We start from the raw sequence: 19,628 nt of genomic DNA on the forward strand, positions 1-19,628 counted from the left end.
TACCTTCGGTCGTCCCGTCTTTAGGGTCTGTACTCTCTAAAAATTAATCAGTGCATCATTACTGTAAATCAGTGAATATTCATTGTTTTCAGTAATAAACCACTGAGTGATTTTTAGAGAGTAACCCTTCAGGGTACTTAAGCCCCTCCACCACGACAAGGTACCCGAGGAGGGGATTATCGACAAAAGTCGTGCAATAATACATATGTGTATTTTTTTCGATAGAAGAGCATAAGAATTAGTGATTTAATTTTGATATTGTCCTATTTTTATACTAAATGAGGTTGTGAAAAATATAAATGCGTCAAGAATATTTTTGTCTCGGTAACAGAAATCCTTTCTGAAAGTGCACTGATTGACTTTCAAAGAGTAGGAATTATAAGATTTTAGGTAAAAAAAATGTTTGGATGAAGAAAATATGACATATCCGCTTAATCACGAATGCAATAAAGACCGAGCAATCTCGGGTATTTCAGAACTTGTAGGTCCAACTGCTCATATATATTCAAAGCTATTTAGAAGCAATCGTAACTTAGAAAATAGCTTATCGAGTAGCTCGGCGAGAAGCACAGCTCAGGTGAAATGACTTACATCGGCCTTGCGCAAACACGGCCCGTAAAATCGAGGGACACGTTCTCCCTGATCGTTCGTCGGACTCGTTTCGAAAATCGATTTTGTTTTTGCCGTGGGTTGCTCGTAAAGCGGTCCTCGCTCGTGGGAAAACCCATGCTACAACGACGGCGACGACGGCTCGTAACGTTTTACGATTTCCATGCTCGCTTTATCGCGTATACGCGCGAGACGCGCGTCCGCCTTTGCCGCGTGCAACTTTGCATAAATACATATCAATCTTTTGTGTGATAAGCCTCGCGGCTGATGCGCACCACCGAGCTAGTCAATCTACGTCGGAATTTACGGCCGACTTGATCCTCCGTCTTCGATGTAATCCGCTTTCCGAAGCGGATATTTAGCAGCCCGGCTATTATTCGCCGGGCTTGCAATTTCTTCGAGCCGGTGTAACCATTCACCATTATCTAGGAGAGCGCTATTTATGTCCTCCAAGTTTTTTAAATTTTTCTCTAATATATTTAAGTTCATAAAAAGAAAAGAATGTCTACGGAAAAGAGAGGAGGTACAAGGTGTGTCTATTATATACCTGCTCCAGGTACATGCCGTTATTCTTTGAAGCGTGCCCACACATGTGTGCTTTTAATATTTATGAGTTCAGCAATTACACTCTTTTACTAATATAATTTTTAATAACATCAGCAATTTTTATTGACCGTGTCTCGCAATTTTAAGAATATTCCTATTAGTTGATAATTTTTAATATTATTATGTCATGATTAAAAGTTTAATTAAAAATTTCATCGAGTGAAATTCACAAGTAATAAGTGATCATGAATAAGTTTGCTTTAAAATACGTCACATACATATAACAAGTTCTGATCTGGAAATTCTTTTAAAGTTGCGCTTTACGTCTTCATGCCATGCAGTCGAGACAGAAATTTCTAAAACTTTCCAAAAGTGCACGCGCTTACACTTAGCATAAAAAAAAATGTTGACGCTAAACGCTTTTGTGTAGTCGTTTCCAAGAAGCAAGCTCGCGCATAACCATGGTAAAATTTGTGAGAGCCGTGTCGCGGACACGACGGCATTAACACAAATTCCGGGCTGAATGCCTCAATTACCATTTTTTTCCCCAGCGTCTTTTTTTCTCGCCGCGAAACAACGGGCCGTTGATTGGCGCTAAGCTGGCCGTATCGCGAGCGATAAATTAGTTAGTCGTGCCTGCAGGCAGTTAAAAGCGCGACTTTACCTCGAGCGGAGGACCCGAGAGATGGGACCAGTGTACGGCGCGTGTTACACCGCCTCGACTTTGACGAAGGAGGAGCGTAATGCACGCAACCGATGTTGAAATATTAAACGGACCTAACGGAGTTAGCGACCGCACTAGCTGGTCCGGCTGTTTACGGCTGGCAACCGCCACGTTACCTCGGAATGATTTGATTACGCGAATCGATCGATGTGCAGACGTTCCATGTGACTACTGGCAACGCACTGCTGCGGCAGGGTCTAACTCCAGTGCCATCAGCTCTCTCTCGTCTATGCATATGATTCCGCATAGCCGGCGCGCCGTGGGCAAATCTGCATCGGGTCGTCTATGCATCGGTGTGCACGCCCGCGTGCCACGTATGCATACAGATGTGCGTTCGGGTTATATCTACACGCAGCCATGCTCTCGTATAACGACGACCGCGCGCAGCTGATAGACGGCAAATTGGTCCCTATAGAGCGACGCCGCGGCTATATCACTGCCGGAGCTTTCAAATGTGCTTTCCCTGGTTGCTTAATGGAGTTTAACCGCGACGACGAGAAATTTCACATCGTGCCACAGCGCGACGGGGGCGGCGACTTTGTGTACCGTGGATTTGCCTAAGTCGATGTGACCAACATACAAATTGAAGTTCCGTCAGCCTGCAAGCTGACTTGTTATTTGTTCCGACCGCGAAAGTTGTTGCTTTAATTGACGTTGCGTTATCGTCCGCGTTTGTGTTAAGCTCGACAATACTTCATGCTTTCTTGCCTTCTTTTATAATGAGATGTAAGGGAGGATGAAAGCACTTGGCCGGGGACGCAGGCTCAGAGTGTTGGGAAAGCTCTCAGGCTTATGGGAAACAGAATCTATCCCGCAGTAAAAGATCTTAGGGGGCGAGGACTTTGTACCGTGGATTTGCTTAACGATAAGTCGACGTGACCAACGTACAAATTAAAGTTTCCTCAGCTTGCAAGCTGACTTGTTATTTGTTTTTCGACAACGAAGGTCGTTGGTTTAATTGACGTTGCGTTATCGTCCACGTTTGTGTTAAGCTTGACAATATTTCGTGCTTCACCTGCCTTTTTTTACAATGAGATGTAAGGGAGGATGAAAGCACTTGGCCGGGGACGTGGGCTCAGAGCGTTGGGAAAGCTCTCAGGCTTATGGGAAACGGAGTCTATCCCGCAGAACAAGATCTTAGGATTATCGGAGTGCAGGGGCAGTGTGTACGTTGCAGAATCTCTTTACTGAAAACCGCTCGCGATAAAATATTTTTATATCAGTGGCAAATTGCCATCGGACCGTCTGGATATTCAGGCGTAAAGATCCAGAATCTCTAACATTTTCATTATTTTAAAAATAATAAAAAGAAATTGTTATTCGTAGTGAAATGTTAAATTGAAAATAATGACAAAATAGCCTTTTCTCTTGTATTGGACTGAGTCCTTTCTCTATCTCTTTTTGGCAGTGTTTGACTATCAATATTCTGTCTTCTACTGTTACATCATATTTCGCCGCGCGATGTTTCACGTCGTACAACCTTATTGCTGCGCAAAAATATTGAATACGCCGTAGGCTAGATATAATATGTCAAAATAAATATGTGCACAGATGCGTCCGTTATTAGTTTCTGAAGAGGACGGAATGTTCTCAGAGCGCTGCGCGGAATGTTGGTACTTCGCGCTTTAACTGAACAATATTCGTCGTTCACAAGATCGGACGGGCGACCAATATTTGATTGCTGACAATATACCCGTCTTCCCTAGCATCCAATTTTCCCAGCGACAGAAGTCGAAGACAAATGGAAGCAAGTAATTTTCCGTCAAACGGGATTAGAGAAAGGAAATTGGTGGGCGGGGGGTTGTCTTATTTCTCATTGTTTAGACATCCATTGACTCCTATAATTAGCTGTACTTGGGATTGTAGAAACATTTAGTCATCTAAATTTACCTGCATTCCCTTGCGAAACATCATCTTGCATTACGTTAGAGTGCAATCTCGAGAAAACAATTTTACGCGATCGACATTTTAATAAACTAATTTCGATATGCTATCTGCAAAATAATTATAATATCTATTTTATTTATTACGTGTAAATGCTTTTATCGTTGATTACTAATTTATAAATGGCAATAATTTGAATACTTAATATGAAAGTCATTTAATTTAATAACTTTAAATCCCGATTTAAATTAATAATGCAATAATTAAATTCAACCTACGGTCTCGCTGAATATTTTACGCGAAGCCGAAACACTCCGTCCGCTCTATCGTTCTGATCTTCCGGCTGTCTAAATAAAAAATGGCGTTATGCATAAAAAAAAGGCGAGCAGTATCTTCGTTCTTTCTTTCTATTGACTTTGCTGTGTATCGATCGGAATGTAATTCGATTTTGTGAGCACGGGAGTGTGTAAAGATACAACGGTGCGCTTTCCATAACACGCTTCACCTGCCGTAAAACTGACTTTCAGGCTCTCCAGGCCGATAACCCATCGGTTAGCCGGCAGAGGAAAAATGAGTAGGCGACGGCAGAGATGACGACAGCGAGGTGATCAGCGCCTCGATTACCGTCTCTGATGACTGCCAGATATGCGTCATCAGAAAATTTTGGAACATGTCATATGGTATTTAAGTGTGCAGCTGAGACACGAGAGCGATATAGTTTTTATATGGTTGCGACTGCACGTCGAGATCTGTTCCATCATTCGCTATTTATAAAACCATTTTTGTACCTCTGAGAAATTTCTCTCGCAAAGTCTCGCCGCTAGATTATATTCGGCACAAGACGCTGCACCCTTGGAATATGTAAAAAAAAAATCTAAACGGAAGAAACCGCTCTTAAGCCGAAGGCTCTAAAGATACGGAGGCCCGCGTTATATATTGAGAATCTTATTTCGAATCTAAAAATTCTCTGACACTTTTAAACCACGAAGCTATTTTAAATCTGTCATTATGAGCTAATAAATGTGGCAATGTTCACTAGTGTAGATATTCTATTCCCAAAATCTGATAAAGAGTTTTCTACTTAATTTATCCTGAAATTATTCAATATAAACAACATCAAAGTCTAGGAGGCGCCTACAACATCGCCTTTACACATCTTGGATCAATGAACGTAACGGTTCAAAAGCAACAGGGCAACATACACACACACACACATACGCGCGCGCGCGCGCATTCACATCTACATAAACACTTAGCTTATATACCTAGTGCTAGGGCAACATCAAACGATGGTGTGAAAAGATGGTGAGTTTAATCGCATCGTGAAATTTCCTCCCGAATCATTCACCGCGCGGAAAGATCGCGTCGAAGTATGCAAAACGATTTGGCAGCCGTTGATCATTTCGTTGATCGTGTCTCAAACGTTCAAACTTTTATTAATAGAATCCACCTCACCTATTCGATGGTCAAATCGGTGCACCTGCACCACGTGCCAGCCGTTCGCTCGTCGGAAACCAGTAGGCGCGCGAACGAACGCATGGCTGAAGGAGGAGAAGCCTCCCCATTTTTCGCTGTGAAACAACTTACTTTCGCAAAAGCATGAAAAAGCTCGCACCAATGCATCGTGGCAGTTCAGCCGAGCGCCGCGTGATATTTTTATCAAAAGCACGTGGGAAATAACGGTCCCGCAGCGACCCGCGGCTCGTTTCTGTCAGGTGACATTACCTTGTAGTAATCAATGGTGTACTGCAATCGACACCCATTTTCCATTCGACTATACGTATACGTATATTGTATATAAATAACGATATACAATACGTTTATCAAAGCTGCGTTGCTGCAGTAAAATAATTCATACGTTTCCATAATTGAGATCACGGGGAATCACGTTACAGTTAATAAATGGCATTCGAGTCGCAAATCATACTTTTTAAATCTCCCCGGCTAACGTTTATCAGTGACCACTTTATCATCATCTCGAAATCGGAAAGTATCTAGAAGGTACGAGTAACTTTTCAAAGTTGGCATTTGTTTCAGACACTTGCCGTCACTTTTGAAATATTTTGGTATCACGCTCAGTCTTGCCGCATTATTTTATATTTCATTATACAATAGCGTCCAATATCGTTTAATATCGCATGCCATTCATCACGTGCCACGTGCCATGCAATTTGTCAGACTTTCATCCGAAACGCACCACCGCCGCCTTCGTACCGATAAAAATAGTTGACGACGCCTGGAGAGAAATACTGCCGTCTCATCTAACGTTCGTCTGACTATCGTTCGAGTGTGATACGAAGTTCTTCCGGATTTAACGAAGCCGGAACGGAAATCGGATTGTCCCCGCGAGTTGTCCGACGCTGTCCAATTTTCTCTCCGTCTCTCCCCCCCCCCTTTCTCTCTCTCTCTCTCTCTCTCTCTCTCTCTTTCACTCTCTCTTCAGCGCGATCGATCCTTCCCGTTTTCATTCATTCGTACGTACAAGTATGCGCGCACAAGTAGCACACATGTCGGGCTAAACTTCGCGCTGACAAAGGTGCGAGACAAAGGGAAGGAACGGACAGACGAACGGACGGGATATCGGTGTTCTGAGTCGCTGAACAGGACGTGCGTTGTTCTCCCAACGGTTGACAGCCGCACGTTGACATCGCCGTATACACGTGCATGTGTACATACGCGGATGCGGGCGTACGCTATCGAATGCGAGCTTTACACGCGTGCGCTACGTATTTATAACAAATGCCCGTCAACTTTTTGGCAGAATTGATCCGAGAGTCTAAATTTATCTCCCAACGATTCGAGGTACAATGGAAAATTAATTCTTATTGGTGTTCACCGGCTTTCTAACAAAGCAGGTTTAATGCGGAGGAAGATAGTATTTATCCGCCGAGAAACATCTGCGTGTAATTAATTTATTTTATATTGTAAAGAGTGAGAGAAAGAGAGAGGAAGAGTAGATTTTTTCAAGTGAAATTTAAATGAACGATTGTGCTGCTCTAATAAATTGAGCTTAGTAAACTAATGAAGTACGCCAGTATTGAAACCAATAATATATACGAATATAGCGAATTCTTATAATAATTAATCTTTATCTAAATTAAATTATGTACATATAAATAAAGTAAAATAATTTTGAAAGGAAATTTAATTAAATACAAAACGTAACAAGCTGAAAAACGCAAATAAAATTTAAAAAAAACTGTAACACGGAAATAGCAATCGAAATTTCAGAATATTTCGCTTTATCAACACGTAATTTTGTGAAACGCGAGATTTGGATTTGAGTCATTTCACACATATGATACGAAACTGATGTATGAGTCATCTTACAGATAAAATGGATTCATGAATCATCTTAGGTCTATGAACTTCTGAATATACCTAGGGTCGTCATGCCAGATCTATGTTTCTCTATTTGCAAATTTCTTAACAAAAATTACCCGCTTACAAAGTCTAACGTAACTAGATGTAGTAAAAATAAATGACTTTTTATATTAATTCGCGCACACAAGCGGTCCCATTTATTATTCTCTTTATTCTTTTTATATTTTTAATTTTGTGATTGTGCAAATCTAATTCTTACGAGAAAAGCAGCATTTCACTTAAAATAATTTAGTTCTTACACGTTCTCACGTTTAATGCCCAGAAAACAACCGCGCCGTACACAGGTGCAAACTTTCGCTTTGTTAGCTGATTCGATCTGACGTGCAATTACTAATGCAACGTAAATGCATTAGCACAGAGTCAGAAACGTGTTCGATGGCCAAAGTTTACTTTTGCAGTGTCTAAGGATTATTTACAAGTTCAGCCACATACCAATTCAATTTTCGCATTAAATTTCGTTTATCGGCAATGGATCGGAAGCGATCGTGTAAATCCATTACTCCAACGGCTTTCCATTTCAACGCAAATGCACGAATCTAGGAACAGTCGATCTTTGTGTCAATGCTGAATGTTTTTGTGTTGGTTACATTCAGGATGCTGCTAAATGCGTTTAACTATCAGAACATAGTTGATAGTTTGCCACGGAAACTAATTTCCAGAAAACATTAACATGACCAATAGATTTGTTTTATTCTTTCAATAAATAGAAAACAATTTTCTCCCCTAATAAACAATTTCAATTATTAATGCTTATACGTTACGTCAATATTTTACGTTCTGCAAATAATGCAAAGCAAATTATACTTTTTTATTATAATTCGTTTATTGTAATTTTCGATTACGTTTACGCAGCACATATTCCAATAACGGAATTATGTATATGCATAATTGCCGTCATTTGGAAGACTGTGAAATCCATTTCATATTTCACGAGAAATGCGTTATTAAGAGATGAAATTCTGTGTTGAGAATTCCGACCGTCCCATCTCCGCTCATCTTTTCCACCAATCCCAAGCACATATTAAAATGATGCCCACGCAAAACATGGTATTAGTAATATTAACCGGGGTCAACGCGCTGCATAGGGCGCGTATTTAGAATGTACAATGTGTTTTGAAAACGTGAATATACAGAAATACATATATTCCATTAACGAATAAGCAAATCGAACGTGAATATCGATATTAAAGTATAAGGGATTACAAAATAAGGCGAGCACGGAGTCGGGATTTATGTAAAACGAGATAATGATTTATAATAGTTGTACTTAGATAATGACAAACCATATCTGAAAAAAATTATTACTGACGTTTATCGTTTATCGGGCCTTAATTTTACGATATTATCGATTGATATTAAGGGGATCCTAAAGCCGTCCGTTTTATCGGCATTCTTCGTTAGAAGTAATCTTTTAATTGGCTTTATAGAAATGCAAAACTCTTTTACGGAATTAAAGCATTACATGGTATCCTCTATTTGTATGACGTTTTAATGACTGCCGTATGTTTGGTAGGTGTCGTCAATAGAGGAGATTCATTTAGAAGAAGAAGATCGAGATCGAATTCTTTGGCGCCTGCCGATCAAGAAAACGAGGAACGACGACTGCCGCCCAAAGAAGTAGCTTCACACAACGTCGCTATGTTAGGTACAAGAGGAGTTGGAAAAACCGCCCTTATCAGTCAGTTTATGACGAGCGAGTGTATAAACGCCTACGATAGACAGCGAGGTAAGTTTTATAACTGTGACGTTATAGCATGATGTTTTGTATTACGATATGTTATGAAAATCGTGAAGAAAACGCGGTTTCAAGTTGAAGAAGTCCCTTCTTTACGGCTAGATTTTCTTATTGTAAGTTAATACTCTCTAAAAATGATAAATGTTGTCTCCAACAATTTATCAAAATAAGGAATTCAATTACGTTACAAAAAGATTTTTATATATAACTTTTCAACGGGACGGTTTACACTTCGCACACCCGGCACTATCGTGTCCCGTAATATCGCGCGAGTTTACGCGACAGACTCTTGCGTGTATTTCGATTGCGCGTGAAAGACAGCTACGCCTGAAGAAGACATAGTTTCCGGCTTCCCAAGCTCTTTAGGATATGTACTATTCTCTCTGAATGAGTTCAGAGTTGAGCGATACCTCGGAACGAGATCAAATAATGTTGACCTACTGCTTAACGGGAAAAAAGGACGAGTATCCCGTGTCTGACTATGTAATACCTTCTCTCCTTGTTTCCATTTTATAGGATAGTATCGACTTTTTTCATTCAGGATTATGGCATATAGAAGTAGTGAATTCATATAAATCGAATAGTACAGTAATATTAATATAATATTTAAAATTAAACGTGGAGTAGAAAAAACCGGGAAATTAATATATGCAAAGACTATAAAATGTAAAAATTATAGAAAATTCACTGTGTGTGAATACAAAAATACACCTTTTATCATTAAACAAATATTCATTATTTTATCGTTTAAACTAAACTATTGTGGCATGTAAAACGAATTAATTGGACGCAAATATACAAAATGGAATATAATTAAATTTTTCAATACACGGTACAAGCTAACAGTGATGTAATTTTTTATCAAAAGCAACTTCTAAAATATCTTAAATCTACTGCGGAGCGCTATTGAATTGCTTGGCAAATACTTTGCAGGCGAATTCTTTGAACAAATTAAAATAAATATTTCTTTAGCAAACGTTTCATTGCGCTGCTTCATTTTTCGCGTCCCGCTTTAATCTTTAATATCCGATATTTTAATAACTGAGCCGTAAAATTCCGTTAAAGTAACATCGATAAAAGATTTACCTGAAATTAAATGGAAAGTTTCGATTTTTAACTGTAACCTCGGTTATGAAAAATCTTGCATTATTAATCGCTTCATCTACACTGCTTTTTTGTAAAATGCAGGGGTCTTTCACCGCGTAAAAGCCCCGAATTGTATCGTTTTATAAAAACTCTCGTCAGTCGGTATCGATTATTAAAGTGTTAGCGATATCTCGCGTTATATAAAATTTACGTTAATATCTAGGTCGAGAACCGTATACCGGCTCGACGACGATGTAAATTATCGTCGGCATTCTGCAAACCGTCTGCCCTTGATGCCCGCGATGCCCACCTGTTAAAACAGACGCCACTTTCTCATCGTCCGCGTGTCACTGATCTTAATTATTACTTAATTATTTTTCCATTAATTTTCTTACACAATGTTACTGTATTTCGATCTCCGTTAAGTAACGCTGGTTAAAAAGACGAATTTAACTTATTCAAATGTAATTACATATCATCTTTCACGTCATAATTTACATCAAACAACTGAATAAGATAAGTAATGTTATGTAAATTATTCGAATGCGACTCGAATCGAGTCGTGTTAGATTAGATTGGAGTTAGGGTGAAATTTGGTTCGCTTCGACTTTGAGTTTCTATGGTTTAAATTTAAACTATTCGAAAATTTAGAATCTAAATTGAATACGAATCAAATATAATATTATCAATATTATAAAATTATATTTTCTGTTAATAAGTAAAACATTACAGTCATGTTAATAGGAATACATTCAGTGGATGCCTTCAATATTACAACCTACACACTGAGCGGCTAACAATAGAAACGTGATTGGTTCCTTTAGATCCAAACAGTATCGATAATAAAATAAACTATATTATTTTATTTTAGCTATTATGTATGTAATTGAATAATTTTATTGGATACTGCATTAGAGTATTTTAATAATTTATCGAATTTTTTCTCAATTGTTACCGCGACTTAAATCAAATATATTTTATTAAATATTTAAATTTGTGTTTTATTTCAAAACGAATTTATATTACATAATTAATATTATGTTTTACGTGGCAGCATTCTCTTATTATCTGCGTCATTTTATGTATTAAAATTCAATCTAATAATAATTATATTATAGTACTGTTTATTGCGATAAATATTACCACATGCCTCAGTGGTCGAATTGGTGAGACGCCCGCCTAGAGCGTAGGAAGGTCCAGGTTCAAACTCTGGCTGAGGTAATATTTTTCGCAATCAATTTCTTTAATTGTAATTTGCCAGCCGAGCGTCGTCAACCAATTTTTTACATTGGTTAATCAGTTACTGGCGTCAAATAATTCTTTAAATAATTATATTGTTAATTAAAAATTATATTGCAACGTTTCGATTTGATTTAACTTGATTTGCTCTAATTGAGACGAAATGTTGTCGATTTGATTCGGATTTGAAAAAGGGAATCAAATTTGATTCCACTTTACACTCGATTTTATACAAAAAAACTCCTTGATTTGCACATGTCTAATCCAAATCAACGTGTATGCTTATCTGTCTCTGAATGAAAAGTGTTTCCTTGTACATTTTATATAACATTTTGTTTTATGAATCGTAATTAATCACGCAAAATTTCTCGAGCTGTTTTCCTCGCGGCTACTGTTTCTCATTGAAAAACTTCCTCGCGGCGCTCTCATTGGTGTTAAAGTATGATAAGCGAGACGGGCGAGGCTTTGTTCCAGTTGGACACATTCAATCTGCGTTCGGCGACGTCACCCGGCGCTATTACGATCGATATTCGTGCGAGCTATCAAACAATGGTGCATGCTCGCATGGTAGAAAAAATCTGCGCCCTCTATTCCCTCTCTTCCTCCCTTACTCCCTTTTCCTCCCTCGTGCTTTTTTTATATCCCAATGTAATGGAATTTTCTATTTATGTCTAGTGTGCTCAGGCGAGCGGCTTTCGCGGTGATAATGGTTTCGAAACGGTAGTGAGAGCCTCGGGTGTAACCCTCGCAACACTCCCTGCGCGAAACTTTTTGCACACCGTCGCCGAACATAAGTTAGAGTATGAAACGTCAAGATTCTCTATTAATAGAAATTCTAATTTATCGTTAAAGAAGAAATGGAATTTTTAATGTTAATTAAGCCCCGTGAAATCTTGTTTTCGTGCTAACGAAACGTAAAAATGGACGCAAACGCGATATTTCTCTCCGTCGCGGTCGTGAAGAATAATTTTGAGAACAAAACACAGTGACAGCTGTGTCGAAACTGTGTCCTAACGGGATTATCAAAGAATAAACGCTGATTCTGCCGGCGTGCACCAATTTACGAAAATGTTAACAACTTATTTCTTCGCATGATTTTGTCACTTATGTGACGCGATGATTCTCCCCCTACTGCACGTATAGTAATAACTGCACTTTTCTTTGTTCTCCGATCTCTTTGCAGACGCCATTATGAATTTTTCTCCCATTTCCTAACGGTGTCAATCGAAAGCACTTAAATTTAGATTTACTTCGCAATCTTTTTTTTGTGTACGTCATTAGTAAGATTGAGCTAAAAAAATTAATAAATAAAATAAACGTTAGCACAATTGATCTTCGCAAACAGTCGCCGTGCAACATATTGATGTGAGTGTAACAACGTGAATAAATTATGATCTTTAAAGAGGATGAATAAAACAGATGCAAATCGAAGGATTGCTTTTCGTAAGGAACAAAGCGCCTCTTCGACGCTTGTGACTTTTTCCTTTTACAATAATTATTCAGTTTGTCGTCTAAACACAATTTCTCTTTCTCTCCCCCCTGTCTCTTTCTCAGTAAGAGAAAAAATGTCTTTCTTGATGCAAAATAAGTATATTTTAATATATTTGTTTCGAGAATACAGTTTACTCTACCGATTTTTAATTACACTTATGGAAATACATTCCATTAACATTTCTCGGTTGATTGCCCTTATTATTGACGCCTCCGTAATTTAATTAATAATTGAATCGTGACATACATAATTATCTCTATGTGCTGGTAGTACATTTATCGAATTCTGTTATTGCCAGCGCGTCGGTGGACCTAGTCTCGCTTATCAACCTTAACCATCGTTTTTAAAAAATAATGTTCTTCGATGTTGAGATATGAATTATCCGATGAAAACGTGACTTATAATAAGGCAACATATTTTGAGCGACGCGCGTTCCGCGTACACGATGCATTTTCAAATGCATTTGCGAGTACATTTTAATCACCGGGATTATAATTACGTTTAGAGCGACAAACCGTGCATGCATGCGGATTACGTTTACATTGTAGCGCAGACATAATGATGTCATAATAACCCAATGAGCCCATTAGTTTCGCGTATACAGTCTCATGACATTCCGTAATTTGTCTCAAAATCTTAAACACATTAATATTAATTATGTGTCCGTTTCGTAAGCAAGTACTTAAAATTCATAAAAATGTGTTTCATTTATCTCAATTATGCATTAATTGATAATGTAATTATGGCAATTAATAAGCGATCCATATTAATACATCAGCACATAATTATGTTAATACATTAATACATCAGGATTGTACCTACGTTTACAGTCCGAATACGTCTTAATTTGGTTAAATTATTATTTAAAAGGTTGGAGTTCTGCTAAGTAAATTATAGATTTTGGGATTAGGCTAATAATTTGTGAACCGTTGCATCTTTTTGACACGAAAAAGATGAAAGTTTTTATTTAAACTCTATTTGTAAGCATTATTTATGATATTTAGAATTTCCCGATGTCGTGTGCTTTTGTAAACATAGTCGGTTTGCATAAAGAAGTTTGCGAGAGTTCGAGGAAAATGGAGCGGAAATCAGTTCCACGATCAATTACGCAAAAAGCTTCACGGCGAAGCTTTTGCGGAAGATTCATCAACGACGAAAAGGTCAATTAAACAGCGTTATGCAAGATGATTAATGATTGCCACAATCGTGTCCAGACCATTTGGTAATAAAATAGAATTGGAATATTGTACCTTTGACGGAACAGATTTCTCAAACAAATTAATAAAGAAGTGAAACTAATGTTTTAAAAAATATAAAAGTGATTAAAACATTTGTAACGAAATTTATGACCTTTCTTAAAATATGGCACAACTATAAAAATGTCAAATGCATTGAACTACAAAGAAGAAAAGTTTCAATTTAAATTTAAATAATTGGAGTTTATGCAAACTCGTATTTGTTATTTTACTTACCAATTTACATGCCAGGTAAATTTATATAGTTTTTACAACGTGACAAATTTTTTTACTTATCAGAATATAAAAATTAATAAAATTAATGAAATGCAAAGAGCAAAAGTTTTTAATTTTCTTGAAAAATACGTTTGAAATGTACCATTATATAAAGTAATATTTCCGAGAAACAAAGCGAGCAAATCTTGTATTGTAGTAAAAATGTTCTAACGCTTGAAATAAACCGATTTTCACTGTAGGTATCAGTTAGCGCGTTAGAATTCCACAAAAATTTTAATATTCTCTTGTCAGATTTTACAAATACGAAAAAATTATTTTTTAATACGATGCAAGGTCATTTCAAATGAGTTCCTGAATAATCTTTTATGACAAAGTAGGTTTTCAAATGTACAATGTGCCTGACATTTTTATCGAAACAGTTGGACGTAGGGAGAATTTACATTCTTCCAAAACGAAATGAGCAAAAGGGAACAGTATAATTAAAACGACAAACGACAGGGAAAATAGAGGCAAAAATAGTCTTAGTCCGCCTACAGTCAGGCTCAAAATTCTGTGTACGCGATTCTATTCCAGTCACACTCCATATCGTTGAGTTTCGTGCATATTAAGATTAGCCACGATCGAAAATGCGCTCACCGACGTGAGCAAAAAGAATTTAGGCTGATGTCAAGTTTCGCGCGATAATTTTGCTGCAAATCGGGATCGAGGCCAAGAGGCGACTCGCCGCGCGAAAGAGAGAAGGAAAAAATCGGTGCTGCATTTTGCATTAAACGTTTCTTTTCCGTACTTTAATTAATAAAAGCTTACGAAAATTATAATATGCTACGACGCGAATGTCTAGTAAATCATTTTGCTAATAATAAATTTATGAAAATGATATGTATAATGAATGAAATTAATGTGTATCGCAAAAGAAGCAGATGTCATATTAATTCAAAGCAGTTTTCTGCTTCCTATTTTCATAATTGCTGTAAAACTGTTTAAAAACAATTTAATGTACATTATCGCAATCAAATTGGGGCAAGTTATGTCTTCTGAAGATAAACATTTCTCAGATTGGTCCGGCACATGTTTCCTATTTGCATAATTATCAATTTTCTAATTTCTTGCAATTTACATGCTCTCACAACTTTTGTCACAGTTTTGTAATTTTACTGCGTCATTCGAGTATATTTACTTGTGCGCGAAGCATTTTGTACAGTCAGTGCTGCTGCAATTGCAACGTGCTCCGTGACTTCGCGCGGAAAAGGGAGCAACGACGCTTGCGTCGAGTGTGTGCGAGTCGATGGAATACGTCCGCCTCGAAAAGCAAACGAAACGATTTCCACGAAGGTATAAAAAAGAAAAGTGCAGGAACAAGCCGCTCGGAAATAGCCGCGGTTAATTTTGCGCCCGCCCCGTGCTATAAGCGTACATCATAGAGAGTTCGCGTCTGTTCATCGTCTGTTCTCCTTCTCGCTCTTCGTTCAGTCTCCTGTTCTTCCCCCTTTTCTCTCTTTCTTCTTTCTTTCTTAGCCTACTATTTCTTTAAAAATACATTGCTGTGTTTCCGGTGAATCGTGCCGGAAATTGTTGATGTTGCAATATTGACAGGCCCGACGATAGATACTTGTGGTATTTCTAAATTCTTTATATAAGCTTTGCATATGTGTATGTACACATGTTAATACGGAATATTTCTATAATTTTACAGTTTGAATTTGTAAATTAATTGTGTGTGATGTATTTGTTCTAAAAATTATTGTTTAATAATCTAATTAATAATTGCACCACATGTTTTAATACACGTTACGTAAGTAAACAGTCTGAATTAATATTACAAAACTCGAAAATATGTTTAAAAAATGGTTCAAAAAATATTTGAAATAAAGCAACAAGGCAGACATTTGAGACTGACGTAGAAAATACTATTACAGTAAATTAAATTATTTGAAGCCTCGTGCAACAGTGATATTTATTGATAATATTTGTTATCAAAGTTAACAGATTTAAAAATAAAAAAATTTGTTATAAATAAAGCTTGATTACTTTTCAGTGAAAAGTATTGTTTTTATTAAATTTCACGTAAATGAAACGTGACCGTATATTCAATATCAAACAGCTATTATCTGTGAAAACTGCGGATGGAGAATTTTTCATTGACCAAACGGCCGAGTTTTTTATGCGGTTAAGATAATTAAAAACATATGAATGTAAATTCTTTTGAGCGTTCGAAAGATCAATAATTTGTATCCAGCAACGAAAATTGCGGCGCGCGCTTGCGCTGGTGAATTCGTTTCACCAATTTCCGCGATATTTATTCGTATTTCAGCGATCTTGCAACCCCAAAATGTCAGTCCCCTTTTGCATCCATGATATTCCCGTCATGGCCATCAATCGAACTTGTTCCTGAGCGCTAATCACGTTATGTCCTGCACGCGCGGTTTTATTGAGATAATTATTTCGTGAAAAATAAAATCTCTCCAACGCGAAGCAGCCATTTAAATCACAACTATTACGTATCTCAAAAAAGTACCGTGTTCATTAAAATATCTATTAGTGCGGCGTTTTACGTCAAAATTCCGTAGGAATCGTCGCGATTTATTATTTATCTCAAAATTGTGCAATCTTTTTCCCGATGCGAAGTCGGATCTACGTGCGAATTTGTAAACGTCAGTTTGTTTTCATATTCTTTTAATTAGTAAGCCTAACAACGTTTTTCTCGGTACTTTCTATAATTGGGTGAGATGGAAGAAGCAACTAGTGTGCTGTAGATTACGTCTTTCACATCCACTGACTCACGTTAGTGTGTCTTTGTGTTCGAACGATCGAGAAGTGAATTTCTCCAGCCATTCTTTCTTTCCTGTTTTCGCGAAACTATCTGTCTACTCTAACTGTCTGACCGTTAACCTCCATTTTCTGGCAACAGTCAAGCATGCGATACGCAACATTGCAAATTTACGGCTACGTTTCAAAGAATACTTCGCTGCTGCGGAAATTTATTGCGGAATGTCGTGAAAAGAACGATATAAGACAAAGCTGCACGAGCTTCGGTGGAGTACAAAAATTTCAATCGCGTATCCCTCGATAGCAGACCATTATTTTGGTAAAATTTTTATCGAAATATTATTATTCGTCAAATTATAATTTTCCCTCACATTTATGATTCTTTCACCTTTTACCTGTCTTCGTATTTTCTTCTGCCTTTCACTGAACGAAATCGATATATTAATTATTAATGAACAGAATATAGTCTGTTCATCTATGCGCTGACTGCAGAAAAATTACAAATTCAAAAGTTACTTATTTATTCAACGTTATTGGAATGATTTTGTTTAATTTAACAAAATAATACCATATGCATGGTTGCTTCAAATGCGTACGGGAACATTCAACGAGTTGGAAATAAAGAAGGAAAGAGAATAAAATATTAAAAACGTTGTGCGCGCACGTATCTCATATACAAACTGATGCGAGTTAGATATTCGGCGGGGGGAATCTAATTAAAGTTTTCTCTTTGTTTAAATACTACCTTTATCACCGCGCACAATGCAATACTATAATAACATATCTCAATTTATGTGATGAAACCTAAGTAATTATTTCAAGTCCCCTTAATTCTGGACAAACATAATGTGCGCTTTCTACTTTAATGTATGCATATACTGTTCGAATATAGAATTACAAACTAGTACTTGAAAGGAAGGAAAACAAACTGGAATGATTGGACGGAGAAAAGACAATAGATTTCATGTTTTATGTAAAATAATACGCACAAGCGTATGAATGATTGTTAAAACGGTAAAAAATAGTTTGAGATTAACAAGATTTGGTATAATTAAATTATTTGTTTGCTGTAGTTATTTCAAAATACGCTTGAATCGTACTTTTAAATTATACGGAACACAAACAAGAGGCTACATGTTTTTATAATGTATCAAACTTTTTCTGCTAATTATCTATCATAAAGAGCTTTATTTTAATTTAAATAAAAGACGATATATTCTCTCTGGTACTGATTTTTTAAAGCCGACATATAATTGTAATTTCTATATAAAATATACAAATTTTTATAATCTGATCAATTAGAAATTGATTCATTTTAGTAGCTCTAAAATGTTTCAAGCAAGAAAATGAGATATAAGTTTGAAGATTTATGCGATTGTAATATTTATTGTCCCTTGCTCTATGTATCTGACGCCCGTGCAGAAACGTCTGTTATTTATGACACCCGTCAGCAGCTGCGGAACTGCATCTCTAGAGAAGCGAGAGCCGTTCAGTCGAAAAAAATTGGTTAGGACAACGACACCCCGATTCTTTGACGGGCGATATTTCGTTAGCGGGCTAAAATCAATCGGCAATGCTATAGACAGGCAGTCCGTAGACGCATTTAGAGCCATAAGATTGCGTCGACCATCTCTCGTCCTATTTGCGACAACATTTTGTCTAACAGTTTCTCGCTCGTGCGTGAAATAGATTTATTTGTGACGTTGATCGTTTTTTCATCGCCACATTTATTTCAAATAAAAATAGACAGAAAGAGATAAACGAGTTGGCGAATCGTGAGATAGTTCTGTCTATTTTATTTTTATCTGTATAGTTGAAAAGAAAGCGTGAAGATGCAAGACATTAAGAGAGTAATAGTTCAACTACGATGGATTCTAATATTACTATGTTGTAATTCACACGAAGCAATAATATCAAAATTAATTTTATTATTTAATTGAAAATCTGATAGAAGAGAAGAGGATTTATATTACTAGATTATTTGTTTGAAAAGAAAATGAGATGTTGCTATAAGCTCTTTCCTTGGAAATATATTCCAGAGATAAGTTTTTTTAGACACAAAGGAACAATTTTTTTATGACGATCTAATGTTCCCTATATTTTTGTCTTCGCCAAGACTTCCTAGAATGTTGAATCAACCATAAAATATTCTTTTTGAGAGATACTCAAGGGGATCGTCAGCTTTAATTTTTTATTCTTATTGCAGATGTGCCGAGCGAGCAATCCGTTTTTGTGATGCTGAACGGCGAAGAAAGCGAGCTTAAATTCTTAAATATCACTAATCTTAAGGTAAGGAGAAAGAAGTTCGTACTTTTATACATTATATATAATGCGCAATATCAAATAAACGTTTGTTTACTTATATTTTGTTTGAAATTGAGTAAACAGACTTTTATGTATTTTTAATTAATAAATTTGACGCAGACCGAATTGGAAAAAATGCCATTGCCAGACGCCTTCGTCGTAATGTATTCAGTAATCGACAAGGCGTCCTTTCAAAGGGCTGAAGAATATCTCGCTCGACTTCACGATCAAGATCTTCTTCGTGGTAGACCGGCTATTCTGGTCGGGAACAAGGTCGATTTGGTTCGTTCCAGAGTGGTTTCGCCCCAGGGTAAGAGAGAGGCGGAACATCTTTCTTTTTTACACACACACTTTTTCATGGTTAGGCGGTTTTGTGACACTTTATAA

The 19,628-nt window shown here is 37.0% G+C and overlaps 1 protein-coding gene across 7 annotated transcripts in view; it reads left to right on the top strand.

Annotated features, from left to right (window-relative positions):
- Positions 1-19,628, top strand: part of LOC105569243 (GTP-binding protein RAD) — a 51,032-nt gene that overhangs the window by 28,004 nt on the left and 3,400 nt on the right. For all 7 annotated transcript variants that reach the window (XM_012025542.1, XM_012025544.1, XM_012025543.1 and 4 more), the window contains 3 exons: positions 8,661-8,873; positions 19,144-19,226; positions 19,362-19,551. In XM_012025542.1, the coding sequence (XP_011880932.1) occupies positions 8,661-8,873; positions 19,144-19,226; positions 19,362-19,551 (486 nt within the window). The remainder of the gene's footprint in view (positions 1-8,660; positions 8,874-19,143; positions 19,227-19,361; positions 19,552-19,628) is intronic.

The sequence above is a fragment of the Vollenhovia emeryi genome, unplaced genomic scaffold, assembly GCF_000949405.1.
Source record: "Vollenhovia emeryi isolate VEMERY1.0 unplaced genomic scaffold, V.emery_V1.0 DF939125.1, whole genome shotgun sequence".
Classification (NCBI taxonomy): Eukaryota; Metazoa; Arthropoda; class Insecta; order Hymenoptera; family Formicidae; genus Vollenhovia; species Vollenhovia emeryi.